Genomic DNA, 20,798 nt, shown 5'->3' with positions numbered 1-20,798 from the left:
GAGATCATAGAATCTTTCCTTATATGTTCCATTAAATTTCTGGAACCTTCTAGCCTGAGGATGTAGCTACATCATTAAACTCTCCCCTCCGGTAGTAAAGGACTCCTGCCCCATCCTGGGGCAGAACCAGCAAGTGAGTGTGTTCCTGCTATGGAGCGGGCTTTCACTCCCCCAGTAGAAGCTCTTGCGAGGCTGGGACCACATGTCACTCGCTGCCCTCCTGCCGCCCCACACCCACTCCAGGCCTGTGCCCAAGCACAGCCTCACCCCGGTAGTCACCAACTGTCGGAGGAACAACAAGGCCACACTACAGGCCTAGGGTGGAAGCTACCACCTTTCTCGCATGTTGAAAACCTCACGTGTCCACCTGAGTATTTTAAGTAAAGGTGTAATTGAAATAGTCAGATTATACTTTAGGAAAAGGAAGAATGTGAAATATAATGATTATATCTCACATTCTTCCTTTTCCTAAAGTATAATCTGACTATTTCAAAGAGTGGGTGGGATTTTTTTTTAAGATTTATTTTATTTATTTGGAAGACAGAGTTACAGAGAGAGGTAGAGACAGAGAGAGGGAGAGAGGTCTTCCATCTGCTAGTTCATTCACCAGGTAGCTGCAATGGCTGGAGCTAAGCCAATCTGAAGCCAGGAGCCAGGAGCTGCTTGTGGGTCTCCCACATGGATGCAGGGGCCCAAATACTTGGAACATCCTCCACTGCTTTCTCAGGTGCATTAGCAAGGAGCTGGATTAGAAGTGGAGCAGCTGGGACTTGAACTGGCATCCACATGAGATGCCGGCGCTGCAGGCCAGGGCCCTAACCTGCCACAGTGCGGGCCCCAAGTGGGTGGGATTTTGTGAAGCACGGCTCCCTTAACAGCCAGCAGGGAGCAGCTGGGTCGGCTGATGGGGCCACAGATTCCTGAGCAGCAGCAGCTTCAGGGCTGGTGTCTCAGGCTTTTCTCCTGACCCCAAATCCACCCTGGAGGCCTGCTGTGGTTCCCAGTAGCACAGTCAACACTAGATTACTGGGCACCTAACTCTAAGGCACGTGTGGGTTAAAAACCTGGACTGCCTTCCTAGAAAGTATCTGAGCTCAGTGTCCCAACCTGCCCTGTGACGCTCTGCGAGTGCATAGCTTCCCAGCTTGCCCAGTGCGACCTGGCAGATGGGTCGTAAACATCTAGAAGCTTCTCTATGCATCAAGTGATCCAGGGACTCCCCAAGGAGGAGAACTGGGCCTTTAGCCTGGGACTCAGAATCAAATGCTCCAGTGCGTGGAGCCAAGCCCAGTCAAATCCCCAGGGAGGTCCCAGGGGACCCACAGCACATAGGAAAAATAAACGGTGTTCGCTAAAAGCCACTGAGCAGTCCTTAAAGATTTATTTATTTATTTATTTGGAAAGCAAAGTGACAGAGAGAGAAAGAGAGAGAGAAATATCTTCCATCCACTGGTTCACTCCCCAAGTGGCTACAACAGCCAGGGCTAGGCCAGGCCGAAGCCGGGAGCTAGGAACTCCAGCCTCTCATGTGAGAGGCAGGGACCCAAGCACTAGGGTTATCATCTGCTACCTTCCCAGGTGCATTAGCGGGAAGCTGGATGGAAGTGGAAAAGCCAAGACTCCAACTGGTACGCTGATCTGGGATGCTGGTGTCACAAGCGGTGGCTTTGTCACCCTCTGTGCCAACGCCAGCCCTCACTGAGAATTTCCAGGGGGTTTGTCATACAGCACTGTCGGGCACCAACAGCTAGCTACTACACCTCACCAGTGCACCTGCAGGCCCTGCTAAGATGGGATTTCCACCTCACAATCCCCTGTCTGCGCACGTCCTGCTTGTCAGGTGGGTGTCGAAGGGCTGCTCAGTGTGGCTGATGTCCTGCATTTTCAGCCCTTTCTTCCTTTTCTCCCCTTGGGGAGATTTGTCTAAATAACCACCAATGGATCCGACCAGCGCTCCTGGGAGCTACAAGCTTGTCGAACACTCCCATGTGATGCCATGAGTCTCCTGAGTGGGTGGAAAACATCTCCAGGCAAGAGGCCCATCTTTTATTTGTTTGTCCCCTGTCTGCACCTAACAGGCAAATCTGTAAGTACCACAGGGGGAGCTGTCAGCACGTGCATTCCACAGGGACGGCCTGATGCCTCCCCTCACCTCTCCACATCCAGCCCTGGGTGCTGGCCCTGGCACGCCCCGGCCCTGTGGAGTCCATCCCTGTGGCCAAGCCAAGGCAACACCCACCTCAGACCCCGGGGGGCAGAGGCCCTGAGGTGAGTCAGGGGACCAGGAGACGAATTCCAGTTGCAGAGCTGTATTTATAACGCATGGATTGCTGTAGGCTCTCACAATATGGTAGCTGTTTGTTAATATTAATTTGTTGTGGTGGCAAATCACCGTGGCAGAGCCCTCCGGAAGTGGCTGCCTTCCGTGGGAGGCCTCTCTGCCGGCCACTGGTCTCCAGGAAGGAGGAGGAGCGATCCTCGGTGCATCCCAACAGCCTGACCTGGGCTAGCTGAGCCAGAGGAGGGCAGAAAGAGCCTGCTCCCGTGGTGCCCACGCTTCGCTGCACATACAGTCTGCGGGGGAGCTTGCTCGAATGCAGACTCCCAGGCCAGGCACACAGTTTTAAGAAATTTACAAGGACATACATGGACTCACACCTGTAATAAACGTGTTACGAAGGGAATTCTTGCCGGCGTGAGGCACTTCCTGGCGTTTTCATTTATTTTGGTTACTCCTTCAAAAGTGTCTCTGGATGCTGCTTCCACTTGAATTTTTTAAAAATCTCTTGGTAGAGAACACAGGGAATCTTCTTGAAGGGCAGGCATATAGAGAACAGGACTATCCAAGAAAGGGTGGGCACACCTGCCTAGGACCAAAGGGTGGCCCAGCCAGAGGCCAGGAAGAACCCACGGAGGCTGTGGTGGAACCAAGAGAAATGTTGGGGGCCCAGGGACCTGGGAGGAGAGAACCAACAGCCAAGTGATGAGCAAGGGGACCTGGGAGCACAAGAGCACAGGCAGGGACAACCAGGACCGGTGTAAATGTGACCTAGGAGTGGGTGAACAAGTCTCCCAGGGGAGAGGGACTGTGGTCTTACGCAAGTTTCTTGGAATTCTCTCTGTTGCGCTAGCTAACGTCACCACATCGCTGGCGATGGGCAACATAATGAAATGCTCTCCTCTTGTCTAAAAAGGACTTGAGCTGCAGATAAAGAAACTGAGACTGCTGCCGGCGTTGTGGCACAGTGGGTTAAGACACCACCTGTGACGCCAGCATCCCACACAAACGCCGGTTCGAGTCCTGGCTACTCTGCTTCTGAACCAGTTCCTGCTAATGTACCTGGGAAAGCAGTAAAGACGGTCCAAATTTTTGAGCCCTTGCTACGCATGTGGGAGATTCAGGTGCAGTTCCAGGCTCCTGGCTTTGGCCTGGCCCAGCTCTGACTGTTGTGGCCATTTGAGGAGTGAACCAACGAATGGAAGATCTCTCTTTCTCTCTCTGTTTGCCCTCTCTATATAACTCAGCCTTTCAAATAAATAAATAAGCCCTTCTATTTTAAAATAACTAATTTGATTGTTACACTACTAGATGCAATCTGCTATGTCATGTTACATTGAGATTGCCCAGCTTATGGTTATACAAAATTAAAAAAAAAAATCTCACTGAGTCTGTCTCCTCTGATCTGTCACTTCCACTTCGTGTCACTGTCCTTTAGTCTCACCGGAGCTTCATTTAGTGTCATTTGTTTTCCAGGGAATGGGATCTGGCCTCACACTTACTGCTCTGCTTCTCAGGCCATTGTTTCCTTTAAGCTGATTTTGCGGCTCCTACTCTATCTGCTGGAGTTGGACGCTTTGTTTATTTGGTTCTAAGTTTAGTTTTGTGTTTGTGCTGGACTTTCCAAAGCTTTTTTACCTCTTCGGTCATCTGTCATCCAAGTAAACTTCCTGTTTGGGGAGAATCCCAAAAGAGGCGGGAGGCGGGGCCCTACAACCTCTTCTTCATTTTAGAAGCGGAAAGCGGGGCAGGTACCGCCCCTGCCTGGCCCGCTACTCAGGAAGGGAAGCGAAAGGGGCTCCCGCCCACATCACGGAATCTGGAGCCTTGGTCTCTGCAGATGCGGCAGAAAAGACACAGCGATGGTGCCACTGATGCCCCCCGCCCCTAAAGGTACAGTTAGAGAGACAGAGAGAAAGAGAAGGAAAAGACAGAGAGAGAGAGAGAGGTCTTCTACCTGCTGGTTCACTCCCCAAATGGCTGCAACAGCTGGGACGGGGCCAGGCCAAAGCCAGGAGCCAGGAGCCAGGAACTTCTTTCAGGTCTCCCACATGGGTGCAGAGACCCAGGGACTTGGCTGCTTTCCCAGGTGCATTAGCTGGGAGCTGGATCAGAAGTGGAGCAGTTGGGTGGCCAGCACTGTGGTGCAGTGAGTTGAAGCCCCTACCTGCAGCACCAGCATCCCATATGTGCGCTGGTTAGAGTCCTGGATGCTCCACTCCCAATCCAGCTCCCTGCTAATGCACCTGGGGAAGCAGTGAAGGATGGCCCAAGTCCTTGGGCCTTTGCACCCATGTGGGAGACCCAGAAAAAGCTCCTGGTTCCTGGCTTCTGATCGGTTCAGCTCCAGCCATTGTAGTCATTTGGGGAGTGAACCAGTGGATGAAAGACCTCTCTCTATCTCTCTCATTACCTCTATCTGTAACTCTTTTTCAAATAAATAAAAATAAATCTTAAAAAAAGAGTGCCGGTGCCGCAGCTCACTTGGCTAATCCTCCGCCTGTGGCGCCAGCACCCCGGGTTCTAGTCCCAGTTGGGGCGCTGGATTCTGTCCCGGTTGCTCCTCTTCCAGTCCAGCTCTCTGCTGTGGCCCGGGAGGGCAGTGGAGGATGGCCCAAGTGCTTGGGCCCTGCACCTGCATGGGAGACCAGGAGGAAGCACCTGGCTCCCGGCTTCAGATCAGTGCAGCATGCCGGCCGTAGTGGCCATTTCGGGGGTGAACCAACAGAAGGGAGATCTCTCTCTCTCTCTTTCTCTCTCTTTAACTCTGCCTGTCCAAAAAAAAAAAAAAAGAGTGGAGCAGTTGGGATCCAAACTGCTATGCCACAGCACCCTGAAGACTTTTTATTGTGCTCCTTAACAACATAAAACCACTCTCTGTGGCCTACGCAATATGATAAACGCCTTCTGCCTTGACCGTCCTTGGTCTGCTCTTGATAATGATCCTTGCTGAAGGCCTTCATTTTGATGCATCTAGTGACTATCACTCTGCCTGACTCGGGTGCTCATTAAATGTCGGTGAAACGTAAAGACACTGGAAACCGGGAGCACCAGTAAAACCCTGTTCGCTTTGGTTCCAAGGACACACAACGCTGGCTGTCTCCACTGCCCTCAAGTGCAGTGCTGTCCGATGAGGAAGTAGGAGCCCTTTCACCACACTCCAACAGTTGCGAAGAAACTCCAGAGTTCTCCCCCACACTGGAATGCAGCTACAAGGCCAACCTCTTATTGTTGGGCAACGCGGTGAAGCAGTGACTGGGCTCCCAGGGCAGGGGTGCAGAGCGGCGCACACCCCACATTCCAGCAGTCTGCATTCACAGCAGGGGGAGCAGTGAGAGCACCCAGAGGAGGTGTGGGGACAGGAGGGGGTGTGTGTAGTGAACGGAGTGCAAGGGCTGGGGAGAGAAAGACCCAGTGAGGGAGAGGAGGGACGAGAAAGGGATCTGCAAGGATGTAAAAGAGGGTGGGAGAACTCTACACAAACTCACTCGCTGTGTGTGAGAGAGGCAGGTGCTGCCCAGTGCTCCCCAGGGGCTGGCACAGCCTACGGGCTGCATGGGCACAGTCCTTTGTCCTTGTGGCACCTCCAGGGGCAGCACTGCAGGTGCAGAGAGGGTCCTCTTGCCCAGACAGCACAGCAGGTGTGGAACCCAGGCAGCTTGGCCTCCAGGGGCCCTAAGGTAGCCCCTGGGCAGAGCTGCCCGTCCTGGTGATGGGCTTGCACAGAGCCTGTCTGCAAACGCTTGCAGTGCTTCACCTCAGTGTTTAGCGAACTTTCTTATGAGTTTGGCCACAGCATGGGGTTAAATCAATTGCAAGTGAATCCCTGTTTTTATTCCAGGTTTATGTTATGTTAAAAACACCCAATTCCCCCAGAAAGCTGTTAGCTAGTCTGAGACTGGACCAGGGTCTACCAAAGGACAGGCTCCTCCCAAGGGGTCCACCTGGCCAGGGAAAGGTGCAGAGCACACGCCTGGGGCTTTAGAACGAGGGCCACGTGCCAGCCGCCCGCTCCTGCAGTTACACTTCCCTCTCCTGAGCTGAGGGGTGCAAGGCTCTGGGAAGGGGGCTCCTGACCCAGGTGCTGGTTGTTTGAAATACCTTACAAACCCAAAGATGGCCTGGACGAAACTACCCAACATCCCCTGTTTTAAATGCACAGAAGCTACCCGATGGCAACACTGAGAGAGAACTAGAGACAGGAAGGTAGAGAGACACGTGGAGATAAAAGAGATCTGTGTTACTTTTCTTACTGCACATCATCTAATCCTCCCACATGACAGAGCAAGGCTTCCTGTTGCGGGAAGACACACTTTGCTTTAACTGGGGTCTGGGAGCACTGAGAGCTAAGCGTGTGGTTTCCCTGGTTCCAATAAGAGGATACCAACAGCAAGCACTCACTGACCCAAGTGTGCGCTCTCCGAGCTGGTGCTCTTGGGGGCACAGTCTCACTTTGTCCATAAAAGAAAGCTGCCCGGTAGCATTGGGATCACCCCACGTTACAGACACGGCAACAGTTGGGAGAGTCTGGACAACTCAGCCAGGTCCCAGGCTCATTCAAGAACGGACCAGGAGCCAGCCCTGGGGAGGGGTGTCCATAGAGCCAGGTCCTAACCCCGAGCCCTGCCAACCAGTTTTGTTTCAGCATCAGCTTGCACGCCACGGAGGCGCTGTCCTCCGTCCTCAACTGAACACGCAGAATGCCTGCCCCGGCTCTCGTCTCAGACGTCCCTGACAAAGAAAAACACTCCTGTCCCAGTGCAAATCCGCGTTTGTAGATTACGCCTGGCAAGCACCAGCCACACTCAGTCACCACCAGCAAGGGGAAGCCACGGAATGGGTCCTTGGCTGTCCGTGTGTCACGGGACCTTCCCTCGGCGACAGGAAGAATCCTCTCAGTAAAGATTTTCCATCTACAAATGAACCGGCAGCAAACTCTGCAATTGGACCTCTCAGTGGGCGGCACCTGCTCTCCACTCCGCCTTCCCAAACGCGGAAGGTCCAGTCCTCTGGTCTGCTCGGTGGTCACACTAAGGCAGTCCTCAGAAAAAACCTGCAGTCATTCAGACCCCTACAAAACTTTGTTTCTCCGGCTAATTATGAGACAGTTGAACCTTACCTGTCCTGGATGCAGCTGGGCTCTGTTAACAGTCGCCCAAGCTCCAGCCCCAGGATCTCTGAGTGACACCTAGAGGCCACTGCTGATTGAATGCTCCGTGGCTGGCGTCCTCCTCTGCACCCCACCCCAGTCTCTCCCATCTCCCCTCCTTTTGTTCTCCCTCTGCTTTCGGGGTTTCTCACTTAGAGGACGCTGCTGGCCTGCTGGGGCAGCCGTGATTTCTCGGGAAGAGTCCGACTCGGCTCCTGGGGGCTCCTATTCCATAGCCAGGACCGTCTCTCGGAGAGGACGCTCTTGGACAGTGACACCATGAGGGAGCACACCAGCAGCTGGGGGAAGCGTATGGAACTCTGCGAGAGCGCTGCACCTTGAATGCATCAGGCTTCCTGGTGGGACTCGCACGCCCACGGGCTACGGAAGGGGCACATCTGAGTGGTTCTGTGAGCTTTCAGAAAGTGTCCATGATAACCCAAAGGGAACTTTGAAACGGTAAGGCTGGAGATGGGGCAGAAAGTCTTTTCAAGATGAGGAATCTACCTGGAGACAGGAAGCCGAGGTGGAGACCAACCGGTGAAAATGAGGGAGTAGAAACCCGGGAGTGTCCGGAGATGGCTGACAAATTTTATAAATGATAAGCAAAATTTATAAATTTATAAAAATGTTAATAAATGACAAATGCTTTGGGCTGGTAGAAAACAATTCCTTCTCTATCAAAATGCAGACTAGAGTAAGCCACTAGAAGCGTGCAGGAGAAGGCACGCACAACAACAGGCGCGTTTACACGAACAGGTGTGAGTTACCTGTGGTTGCATCGTAGGGTAGGCCCAAGGTGGAAATGGCAGCCCCAGGAAGGATCTCGCCAACCCCTGCAAAGGCTCCCCTGAGACAGGTAAGCCACCGCGCTGCTCTGGCTTGCAAGTATCCCCGCAGTGGGGGGTTGGTCCCTGAGGCTGCTGTCCCCAGGAAGCATCACGGAGATCGAGCACAGGTTGTCACGTGTCCTGATGGAAACTCTGACACACCCCCACGTGGAGGGCTAGGGGCAGCACTGGTCAGCCCCTCTGCAGAGAGTGACAACAGGTCAGGTCCAGCCAGGACCCCCAAGGGAGCGGCAGCCGCAGGGTCACTGGTGTCGCCGACGCCAGCGCGTGTGCTGAATGCCAGGTGCTACTCTGAGTGTTTTCCGTGTGCTACCCCTTTAACCTCTCAAATCCCCCCCCCCCCCCATTCTTGAGAGGACAAACACGGAGGCACAGAGAGTTTAGGAAGCTCGTCTACGTCACGCAGCTAGCGTCCGGACCCAGGCTGCCTGGTGCTGGATCCCGGGCTCCAACAGTATAGACCCCCGACTACAGGGTGAGGACAGAACCAAATTCCCTGCTGTGCTGCCGGGAGGCAGAGGCTCACAGCGATTTTTCTAAGTTACTACACCAAGATGAGGCCTGGGAGGGGAAGCACGGGCTTTGCACTGAACTGTAGATGGTTCGCATTAAGACAAAATGAGTTCACAACGGGTCGGAGGAGGTGGCCTCGCATGCAGGAAGCACGGTCTAAAGCTTCCTTCTTCTCAAGAGGCCTGGAGACCACAGACTCTGAGCCTCAGGAGCACTGCAGATCAGTCCTGGGTCACCGAGGGAAATGAGGTTTGTCCCAAGCTGTTCCCCTGTTGTCCCGGCGTGTGGTAGCCGCCGATTCCCACAGGCACTCCCCTGGGGACTATCCTTGGCCACCCCACCGGAGGCAGGCCACGGGCTGGGGAGTGGGGCTTCCATGGGCCAACACCATCACTTGTCTGGCTAGTCCTCTGCCGCCCCCTGGCCAGCCGCACCTCTAAGGAGCTCCAGTTTAGGGAGGAAGAGGGCGTGTGGGGTGGGCACAGCTCTCAGTGTTCTCAGCGGCTGGGGCCCCTGTCTGTATAGAAATCCTGAGCTGGGTCAACGGCCAGGCTGATTCTAACAAGTGAGCGCCTGTGGCCTCTCTCGCCGCCTCTGCCTGTCCCCTCCTTGGAACTGGAGAAAGCTGGCAGATAGAGCTGAGGCCTCCCTGCTCTGGGAAGATGGACAATCCTAACCCTAGACTCCTGGCCTCTGCCTCTGGCCTCTCCCCAGGGTGCAAAGCCTCCTGCTCCTCACCCCAAGACCCTCTGAAGATGCGGGAGAAGGGAACTGCACACAGCGTGTCCTGTTAAGTGCGTGGCCAGCTGGCTGACCGGCACAGGGGTTTGTGGTGCAGAGGTTTTATTCCAAATGCCTGCTGATCATGCTGCCCTAGGGGAACAAGAGAGCCCGGCTTTGGCGCCTGTGCATGGGGAGAAGGCTAGGGCATCGCAGGACGGAACAAGGCAGACAGCCAGCAACTGCAGGTCTGGGGAATGCAGCAGGCCACACATGCAAATCCGAACCACACCCAGGTATTACAGAGACGCACACGCCACGCCTTCACCCAAAGCCCACCCCTAGGCGGCCCGTCCCACCTGGGGCAGCTACTCACCTACGCAGTTATCACAAAGGCTACAGTGAGAGGCGCGAGGGGGCCGGAAGATCTTGCAGGTGAAACAATACTTAAGTTTCACAGTCTGGCCATTGACGATGACTTCTTTGGTTCTGGGAGGCGGGCGGTACCCCCCTGAACTGGTGCCGTTTGCGATATCTGTGGGGAAAAGAGGAGAAAGGGCACGTGTGCTTGAGATGATCGCTTCCAACCCCGTGCACCGCCCTCTGCTGGTGTCCAGGAGGACATCCGACGCCTGCCACCACGTCTGTCCCACCTCGCTGGGGCTCCCCTGTGCCTCGGCGAGCTCGGCTGGTACTGGCTGGCGCCTCGCTCCTCTGAGCAGGTGACTGAGCCCTAACCAATGGGGTGCAGGCTACACGGCCCTGCGCACCTTGAGGCTGGGCACTGTGCATTCTCTCCCTCCCTGGTGCCCGGGAGATATCCCACAGCTGGGGACCCCCAGATGACAGCACAGACTGGGGCTGCCCCGAGCCCTCTTTAGCCCCCATAATTCCACGGGCACCAAACTCCTGTTGTAGAGGCCCTGGGGTTGGGTTGCAAATGGTATAGCAGCTAGCCTTGCCCTTGGGAGCACTGTGCCCTCGTCCACTTCCCTTCTGGGGACACAGGGATGCACCTCAAACCAGCTCAGGCTTGCCCGCTGGCCTCCTCAAAAAAACACCAGGGATGGCGACCGGGTGGGGGGAGGAACATAGATTTTTAGAAGTACATATATGTTTTAAAAAGTCCTTAAATCACTTCCACGATTTATTTATCATCCCAATAGCACCTTCAATTTTATTTTTCAGAACCAGTTCTCCAAATGTGAAAGAAAATGCAAATCTATTTTTTTTAGGTTTCGTTTTTCAGTAACAGATTCTGATTTCACAATGGAATCATCTGGGGAGCATTTAAACCTCCCGTAATGTGTGGACCCTGCCTCCGAGCCATTGTTAGGTCAGAATTACCCTAGGGTTCCGCAGGGGTGGGAACTGCTGCTCTACAGAAGACAGAACTGCCAGTCTCATTCTCGCCTGGACCCTGCACAGCCCTTTAAGGCTCGCTGAAAAGAACCCAGGCCGCTAGCTCCCCTGTCAAGAATGAGAGGCTGCAGGGGGACAGCGCGTGGCCAGGACCTCTGCGAGGGCTTCGGCCGGGACCGGCTGCCAGTGGGCCCGGGGAGCTGGACTGTGCTGGGAGCTCCAGGGCCGGCGGCATTCATGGGAACCGCTCCTTTCAGTTCACACACAGCCACAGGACTCTGCTGGCAGACAGTGGCGGCAGTTGCAACACACTTCTGGTCACCTTCCAGGATGGCAGGAATTAGTCCCCTAAGCCACCGGAGGCTGCCAAACTCAGCCTGGGTGGGAGTCACCAATTACTTACGCAGAGAGCTTGCCAAAGGATTGGCATCTCGCTCCCGCCCTCAGAGATCCTGCTTGCATTACGTGGGGTGGGGTACGGTCTGGCATTAGGGGTTTTACACAAAGCTCCCTGGGTATGTACTCTGCAGGCGAGCCGGGGAATCCCTACTCCAGCGTCCACGGCTCCAAGTGTGGTCCGTGCAGCAGCTGTGACCTGAGAAGCAGGTGCGTGGCTCCTCCGATTCCTGAGCCAGAAGCTGCAGTCCACGGAGATTCCCCTGTGATCCACGCACCTGACAACTCCAGAACCCTGCTCCAGGGGCCCTAAACACTCCCAGCACACGCACTCACCACGCTCTCCACGCACGCAAACAGGAGGGCACTTCAGAGAGTTCGTGGAAAAATGCAATGAAAAGATGTTTACTCTGGTGCAAGAAACCGTGGAAACCCATGGGGAGTTTTGTCATCACAGGCGTTTTCCATGAACTTTGTGGAGACTGCTCATGCGCTCACTTGTATGGTAAAGAGCTCAACTGTGCGGACACAGCTTGGCTCAGGGAAGGTACCACACACCCAGGCACACACACACACACCCGGGACACAGCTCGAGTCAGGGAAAGGGACCACACACCCAGGCACCCGGAGCACCTTCTCCGGATTTCTCTGGAACGCTACCCCCCACCCCAACCCAGCCCCCTGCAGGGCTGCTCTCACTCAAGTCATGACTCAGGTGTTGCAATAGCTAAGGCCCCACCCCACACCCCACTCTTTCAGAGGCTGTCTGAAGTCTGAAAATCGAAGGTAGCCCTGTAGCCCAAAGCTTCGGTACTTGTGGAAACAGCGAGCCCAGCAGTAGGGAGAACATTTTGTGCCGCTACAGGTCAGCTTCTGTTTTCCAGGGACAGAGGGGACAGCGAGGGCAGGGAAGGGGCAATTGCACGGGGCAGCCTTGTTACTTTGCCCCTTCCTGAGCCCCAGCCCTTCTGCCTGGCGAAGCTGTGGGGCCATCCTAGGGATGTGCGTGGCTGTGCCAGGCAGGACCCCTCTCTTGGCAGGTGCCCCATCTGCCTGGCACCCCAGATGGCTGCCCTAGCAAAGGGTGCTGAGGCCGACAGACATCCGGACAGGCTCGGAGCTCCAAAGCGTGGATGTGGGCATTTCAAAGTTTACTTTGGTGCAAAAACTTTTGAAATTCTCGTGTAAGATGCATTTTCCATGAACTTTTTGAAGACCTGTGATATGCGCGAATTTCAATTTTTTTTTGCAACAAAATCAACAGTCTTTAATTCTATTTTCCCCTTGAACTTTCAGAATTACCTTTGTGCACGGCGGGGGAGGGGGGGTTGTCTCTCAACCATTCTGTACTATGGAGGAGACAAAGCAATGGCTGTGAACTCCCCTAGGCAGTGGGTGGCAGAATAGGTGGTTTTGAAGACATCAAAGATCATGTCAGATCTCTACAGGGGCCAACTGGGTGGCACGGAGGCCTAAATTAGTAATGACTTGGTGCCTTAGTAGTCCTATCTCAGCTGAGAAATCTGTATCTAGCTAGCTTTGGTAAACAGGAATGGAAAACCAGAAGGCCAGCTGTGGGTCTAAGAAGCATTAACCCAATCAAACATTCACGGTAACTTAATCAGAAGAGTTTGGCAGCTGGATTGCGATGTTTTAAAACACAGAAATGACACACACTGGAGCTACTTAGAAAGCTAGATCTGAGTAGCAATGACTCGAAGAAAGTGTTTGCTGGCAATCCTTAAGACCAATGCTCTAGATCCTGCAGTCCCAAAGTATATATTTTTTTGCAAGCTTAAACCTTGGATACCAAGTGAGCTGAAGGCTCGCTATGAAGAGATGATAAACTGAAGCTTAAGAATTAAATCAATATTTCTGAGACCACATATTTGGAGAGCACTTAACACAAAGGAATAGAAGCATCAGAAGATCTAGACCGGGGCCCAGCTATGCCATTATATGACAAACGGACTGGAGAACTGTTTATAAACGATTTTCTGGCAGCAAAATGCTGTCCCAAGGGTGGTACAGGACCCACAGAGAGCCGAGGGGTTCTTGTCTTTGGAGTCAGCAGGTGTGGGGAGGAAACACAGGCACCTGTGAGCCTGGCACTCCCTTCAGGCAGCACAGCCTGTGACACAAACCCAGCGGCCTCCTTGTGTTTCCCTGAGGGAGCCGAGCTGCCTCCTCCCTCCCGGCATGTGCCCAGGGTGTGCACGGGCCAGCCCGTCTCGGGAGGTTCCGTTTCAGCTTCTCTTAGGAAAACACATTACAAGTCGATCTGCTGATGCCTCCTTTGGGCTCTCACTGCACGTAGCTCCTTTATGTACGTATTCAGTGCCTCTGTATTGCACTTCTACAAGACGTCAGCCTGGGCTGGGAGCTGGGGACACAGCTCCCAGGCACTTCTCTGCTGGCGCTATAGAAAAGATCTGTTCTCACGTCTTCCCTGGACACTGTTCGAGGCAGGGGCCAGGTCCTCCCTGCAGCACATGGTGGGTACTCAAGAAATGAGGGGCTGTGGTGTTCCTGCCCCAGGAGTCAGTCACCCTGTCTTACACCTGCTGCAGAGCTGTCCTCCCTCTGTGCCCCTGGCTCTCGCTAACAGAGCACACCTCCCCCCCTCAACTCCTCCGTTAGCAGCTGTTGTCCTGGAGGTGACTGCACAGGCTTGGATGAGTGGCCTGTAGCGACAGAGACAGGAGACAGTCTTCAAACAGGAAGAATAATGCAATCCCTGAACGAGGCTGACCACTGGGGACCTGTCTGAGCACCCTTCCAATTCCCCGATGCAAAACCGCTTGTAATGGTGCTGACCTGAGTGTCTACACAAAACAGGTGGTTCCGGCAGCTGCTTCCTGAGGGGCTCATTGCCAGTACTAATGGTTTTCACCTTGCTAACATACATAGCCAACAATCAGGGAAAGTTTCCCATTTAGAAAGCAAATATTTAAAAAAAAAAAAAAACAACCCACAGACACCTTTTGGGACACCCCCCCCCCCCCCCCGTTGCCAGGAGCTTTATCCAAAGATCCATAAACTCCCTTCACTTTGCTCTTTTTTTTTTTTTTTTTTTGAATTTTTGACAGGCAGAGTGGACAGTGAGAGAGAGAGCGACAGAGAGAAAGGTCTTCCTTTGCCGTTGGTTCACCCTCCAATGGCTGCCGCGGCCGGCACACTGCGCTGATCTGAAGGCAGGAGCCAGGTGCTTCTCCTGGTCTCCCATGGGGTGCAGGGCCCAAGCACTTGGGCCATCCTCCACTGCACTCCCAGGCCATAGCAGAGAGCTGGCCTGGAAGAGGGGCAACCGGGACAGAATCCGGGGCCCTGACTGGGACTAGAACCTGGTGTGCCGGCGCCGCAAGGTGGAGGATTAGCCTATTGAACCACGGCACTGGCCAACTTTGCTCACTCTTGTCTGTGAGCCTTATTCTTTGTGGTAGCGAGACAAAGAACTTGGTAGAGAGATGGGGTTGTTAACATAAAAGAATTGTAACATTTCTAAAGAACTCAGGGGAGAGAAAAATCTGCAACAGGAGGGGTGGCTCTCTGCCTCAGAGCAACCCCCTGTTGCTGTTTCTTTCACCCACAGCTTTTTGGGCACGCATGGGATCTGAGCAGGTGTGCACATGGGCTCGCTTTGACTTCTGATGAAGTTAAATCCCCAAAAACCCACTCTGAGTTCAAAACATCACAAGTCAGAAACGCACTGAATCCGCCTAATCTACTGACCACTGTAGCTGAGCAACGTGGCGCCTTGTACGGTCTCCATGGTTCCCCCTGGTGACCGCCTAGCATGGAAGACAGGATGCGACCACACAGCACTGGCCCAGAAAAGATCTGGACCCAACGTCCCAAGGGCGGTTTCTACTAAATGCTGGGCGCTTTCCCGTCATTGCCCCCGGAAAGCTGAAAAATCACTGAGCTCATCGGTTGCATGTCAAAGACTGTCTAGAAAGGGGCCTTGGAACGGAGGGCTTCGAATAGCCACCTCAGGACAAAGGATTTTTTCCTAGAACATTCCAGACTGAGGCCAATAGCCAGGTATAAAGTCTCCTCATCCATAAAGACTCCCTGTGTGATGCGGGAAGCTGGAGGTGGTAGGTTACTCCGTGTGTATGTGTGTGTGAGGTTTCTGTTGTTGGCAACAGTTATGCCCCTGCGTCTGTGTGTCTGTGTGCTGCTCTTTGTGGTTTAAATACAGCTATTGAAAAAGAGGAACGGGAGTCTTCATAGTTAATGGTTTGAGAACGTTAGAATTTTTTGGGGAGAAAAAAACGTCCAGGCAGTTCTGCAAGTCCATATGAGTCAGTGTTTCTCAAGGACATTTGTATACGCAGGCGTTTTGAAAGAAAGCTTCAACGCTGGATAGCCTTTTCCTTTATTGGGTTTTCCCTCCCCTGATTGTTGGGCATTGTCAGCGCACACGCGGGAATAATAAGAGCACCTGCCCTACTGTTAACCTGGCAATCAGGCCTGTGCCAAAGAAGGAGGGCAGTGGGGGAGGAGGGGAGGGACGGCTGCTGGGTGGCGAGTTCAAGGACGCCCGACCGCCTTGCACTAAGTGGAGGCCTTATGTAAGTTGTTTGTTAGCATGGGTCTGCTATTTCAAAGCCACACTCCTCAGGAGAAATCGTCTTTACTTCCTCAAGGAGTAACAGAGCCCTTGCATCCTCATAGACACGCTGGACTCCCAACTCATTTATTCCTGCCTCACATGCAGGACCAAAATGTCGAACAGTGTGTTACCATAGGAATAACTAGATTCTGGCTTTTCAATGCAAAAGGCAAAAGCGAACAAACAAACAAAAAACCCAAAACCACCCCAAAACCTCAAGTCACAGAAGATGCAGACCGCAGTTCGTCACTCACCACAAGGACCTGGAAGAGCAGCCCCGCCTGGGGCATTTAAGTTTCAGAGGCCAGCGCGCAGGTCACAGAGGATCCGCCAGACAGCAGGAACCTCCACTACCAGGAGTTCAGTCTGAGTGACGACGAAGCACCTCTGCTCGGGGATAAGTCGCAGGGCAAATATGATCTGATTCACACTCAAGTGTTCATGGCTATCGGCTGCATTTGCTGGAGTACAGCTGTGGATGCTGCCGACACCCAGCTGTGGATTTAACAGATTTTGTTTTTCTTAATTCACCTTTTCAAAGGGTACAATTCGATGTTGTTTTTTTTTAAAGATTTATGTATTTATTTGAAAGGCAGAGTGGCAGAGAGAGTGAGTGAATTCCATTCATTGGTTTACTCCCCAAACGGCTGCAATAAGAGGAGCTGGGCCAGACCAAAGCCAGGATCCTGGAACTCCATCCCTGCCTCCCATGTGGGTAGCAGGAACCCAGGCACTGAACCATCACGGACTGCCTCCAAGGATGCACATTAGCAGGGAGCTGGGTCAGAAGCAGAGTAGCTGGGACTCAAACCTGCACTCCAATCTGGGACGAGGATGCCCCACGCAGCAGCTTAACCCACTGCGCCACAACCGACGCCCCTAACAAACCTTGATTTCCCTAAGGCTCATTTCAGGGGTGCTCTGCAGCGCTGGGGACGGACAGCGCCTTGGGATGGCTGGTGCTTCCAGAAGGGCGGTGGGCACTTCAAGGCCTTCAGCACCATCTCCTGGCTTACAACCTGCAGGCCCCCAAGCCCACGGGAAAATCTTAACAAGGATTGGATACGGCCGACATGGCAACTCCCTTTCTTAAACTGTTAGGGACAAAAGCAAGACAAATTTTAATCTGTCTATACACACTGGTTAAAATGTGAATACTTTCTTACCAAAGTGTCGGACGGCAGCAGGGATGGAACACAAGGCCCAGAAATGAATGCAAGGGTGTTGGAAGGGGACCGGGGCAGGTCGTCTGTCCCTGCCAGAGGCCCTGGGGGCAGAAGCAGAGCAGGCACGAAAGGCCTGTGCTGGGGACAGAGCCCAGGAGACCCTCAGCGAGGGAGGGTCCTTTCCAGCTCTGAGCGGCAGTGATATGCAGGGAGGAGTCCTGCGGCCACATCCTTGCGGCTCAGCAGGGGGGCAGTGGAGGGGAAGAGACTGTGGCAGGGGGAGTGAGGGGGAATGGTGTGCGCAAGCGCAGGCCCCAGGTTTCACCGCGTGGTTCCTGCCAACCCCCGCCTCTCTCTGGACTTGGGTTGTAGGACATCATCTCGTTTAGAAAACACCAAGGACTGGGGCCTTTCCTAGACTTTGTTATCGAAGGCCCCATGAGAAGCTAACTACTTAGGACTTTAACAAGAAATTGAGGGGAACGACTATGGAAATTCGTTTTAGAGAATAGGGCAGTGCAACTCGTTTCCTGTCTACTTAGGTAAAAACAGAAGGGCTGGCATTGTGGCACAGTGGGTAAAGCCAGCACCTCTGATGCCTACATCCCATATGGTCACCAGTTCCTGTCCTGGCTGCTCCACTTCCAATCCAGCTCCCTGCTGATGGCCTGGGAAAAGACAGCAGAAGATGGCCCAAGTGCTTGGACCCCTGCCACCCACTTGCGAGACTCGGATGAAGTTCAGCTGGCTTAGCCCCAGTCATTGTGTCCATCTGGGGAGTGAACCAGCAGATGGGAGACTCTCTCTCCCCTGCCAACTCTGACTTTCAAATAAGTAAATAAGTAAATAAATCTTTTAAAAAAAGGTAACCTCAAGGAATGAGCTCCATGTGATACTCGGTGCTAACTTTACTCATTTGCTCATTCACTGAACTATTTATTAGGTACCTACTATATGCCAAACAGCCCTGTGAGTGCTGTGGATACAATGGAGAACGAGTTAAGTCACCTGTCCTTTTGTGGCTGATACCATAGGGAGGAAAGATAAATCCAGACTATGTATTCTTAATCATTTACATGCAAACAAACCGTATTTAACGGTCGACCTTGAACTTGGCTGATGATCGGGTCAGTGCTTCTATCTCAGCAAGCTTACAGTGGGAGGGGCTGCCAGTGGCCTTGAGTGGTTAGAGGTCAGGGAGGCTGTTGAACATCCTACAACATACAGGATGTCTCTTAGAGCGAAGAATTTTCCAGCCCAAAATATCAACAATTTGAGAAGCCCCGATCTAGGGCCTTGCTACTCAAGGTGTGGTCCACGGACCAGCACTATCTGCATCACCAGAGTGTTTGTTAGAAATGAATAATCTTGGGGCCAGTGCTGTGGTTAGCAGGTAAAGCTGAAGCCTGCACTGCCGGCATCCCATATGGCGCCAGTTTGAGTCCCGACTGATCCACTCCAGATCCAGCTCCCTGCTAGTGGCCTGGGAAGAGCAGTGGAGGATGGCCCAAGTACTGGGGCCCCTGCCACCCACGTAGGAGACCTGGATAAAGCTCCTGGCTCCTGGCTTTGGCCTGGTGCAGTGCTGGCCGCTGTAGCCATCTGAAGATGGAAGACCTCTCTGTCTCTCCTTCTCTCTCTTTCAAATGAACACATCGTAAAAAATCATAGAAAATCATCCTTCTGTCCTTTCTACCTTCCCAACTACTGAGCCAGAATCTGCGTTTTCAAAGATCCCTGGGTGATCTGGGTGCACGTGGAAGTCTGAGAAGCACAGGCAGGTGCAGACAACTTGTTGAGAAATGTGAAATTCCGACTCTCTTCTTTTTAGGTACTTGGACAAGCACCACACCTAGAAGGTTTACTTATCCTTATTCCTAAAGAGACGTGTCTCTGGTAGGGACTGAGAATCTGTATTTTCATAAAAGTTCCCCGTGCACGTCTGATAAAGACAGGATTGGGTGCACAGCAAAGACTATGCATGTAACTGCTAACCCTAGGGCTCAGTTTTAGTTTCACTGAGTGGAGAATCGAAGCATTTGGCTGAGAACAGTGATTTAAGAGAGAGAAATGTGCTGTTAACAAAGATGCTGGTGTCACTCAAAGAGCTGATGGGGTCTCCTGATTCGGGCAAGTCTGCCTGATGATATAATCAGGCCAAGATTGCAAATTGTTCATTTTGTTGTTATTTATAGCAGTATGACTCTCTGTTCAAAGAAAATCCTACCAAAAAAACTTGCTAAACAGACAGACAAGAATGAAGTGGCCCTGGCTGACGCAGATAGATCCGGCATGTGTGTCCCTTCCCTTGGCTCTGAGAGGCATGGTTTGGAAAACATGACAGACAGCAGCTGTGGCCTGGAGTTGATGCCAACCGTAGATAAGAAAGCCCTAGGAAATTAAGGCCCAGTCAGGCAGAGATCTTATACATAATCGTGCGCTGTCGTTAAGTAACCAGACAGCCACACGCATGAATTCTAACTTGACCTTGGAGTGTTGAATAATTATGTCCAAAAATAATTCCCAAAGATTCCTAAGTACCGTTCTGGAAGAGTAAGTTCCAGAAAACTGGAACACAGAAAACGTGGCTGCTTTGATCTAGCAGAGAAAGCAGGCCTCGGTGGCAACGCGGTTAAACTGACGTCGTAATGCGTGAAGGACCTTGAAGTGTCAGGTCCTATGAGGCGCACAGCTATCAAAAGCTCTTTTCTTAGGGCAACACATAATCACTAATTAGTGCAATCAAAGACGGGGGAAAAGGACTTGCTTTACGAGCCACGCCTCTTGTTTCGCTGACTGAATCCAACATGTGCTTACAGCAAAATGAAGATTAATGACCACTTTATTCTCGCCATACTACTTTTTCCCACATGGGTGCTGGGGGGTTGTCCTCGTGAGGTTCTCCATTTGCTTCGTGTTTTGTCAGAGCGCTCTGAGCACACACACAAAGCTGCTGGGCTGCCTATGTGAGGACCTGCTCTGCTCTTCCAGGTACGAGCTAGGAGTCCCTGCAGGTGTTTCTGCTCCACGGAGCTCCCGTTCTGTGTTGTCAGAAACGACTCCATACTGCGCCAGGATGGACATCCCTTCGGGCTGTCAGCGTTTGTGTTACTGTAAGACACATCCACAGGAACAAAGGGGAATCCTGGCTCCTGGAAAACCACTCCGCCCTTATCACCAGGCCGATCGGATCCGCTTATACCTGCCTGTGGGTGGCATTCACGGGAGGACATTGGCAGGGGCCTGAGTCCAAGGCCAGGCTGCCATCTCATTCTGTTGTCAGGTTTATCCTCGGCACTAGGGAAACACAACCAAGGAAGCGGCCCAGGGCAGTGGGTGCTGTAGATGCACTGCACTTTACAGACTAGAAGGTGCCCATCGGGAGGGGCCTACACTGCTTTCTTCTTTGCCGCTAATCAATACAGATGGGTCGAAATGAGTTAGACTTCAATAAGGGGACTGGTGCAGATACACACACACACACACTTTAACAACTTTCTCATCGGCAATCACAATCTTACAACCAGCTGGAGACTATATGGAGAGTAATATCCCATTTAAACAGCAAAATCCCACAAAACGCTAGGGATAAACTAACAAAAATGGCAGATGGGCCCCACGTGAGGAAAGGCACAGAACAATACAGAGACTTTCGGGAGGTTTGGAAGGCATCCTGCATCCTGCATTCTGGAGTGAGAGAGTTAGTATTTTAGAGCCATCACCAACAATAATCGTTAAAATCCCA

The 20,798-nt window shown here is 52.8% G+C and overlaps 1 protein-coding gene across 2 annotated transcripts in view; it reads right to left on the bottom strand.

Annotated features, from left to right (window-relative positions):
- ZDHHC14 (zinc finger DHHC-type palmitoyltransferase 14) overlaps positions 1-20,798 on the bottom strand; it is a 258,037-nt gene that overhangs the window by 56,192 nt on the left and 181,047 nt on the right. For both annotated transcript variants that reach the window (XM_062186976.1, XM_062186977.1), the window contains exon 3: positions 9,888-10,046. In XM_062186976.1, the coding sequence (XP_062042960.1) occupies positions 9,888-10,046 (159 nt within the window). The remainder of the gene's footprint in view (positions 1-9,887; positions 10,047-20,798) is intronic.

This window comes from Lepus europaeus, chromosome 3, assembly GCF_033115175.1.
Source record: "Lepus europaeus isolate LE1 chromosome 3, mLepTim1.pri, whole genome shotgun sequence".
Classification (NCBI taxonomy): domain Eukaryota; kingdom Metazoa; phylum Chordata; class Mammalia; order Lagomorpha; family Leporidae; genus Lepus; species Lepus europaeus.
The sequence above is the reverse complement of the archived record's forward strand: the minus strand, read 5'-3'. Positions and strand labels throughout refer to the sequence as shown.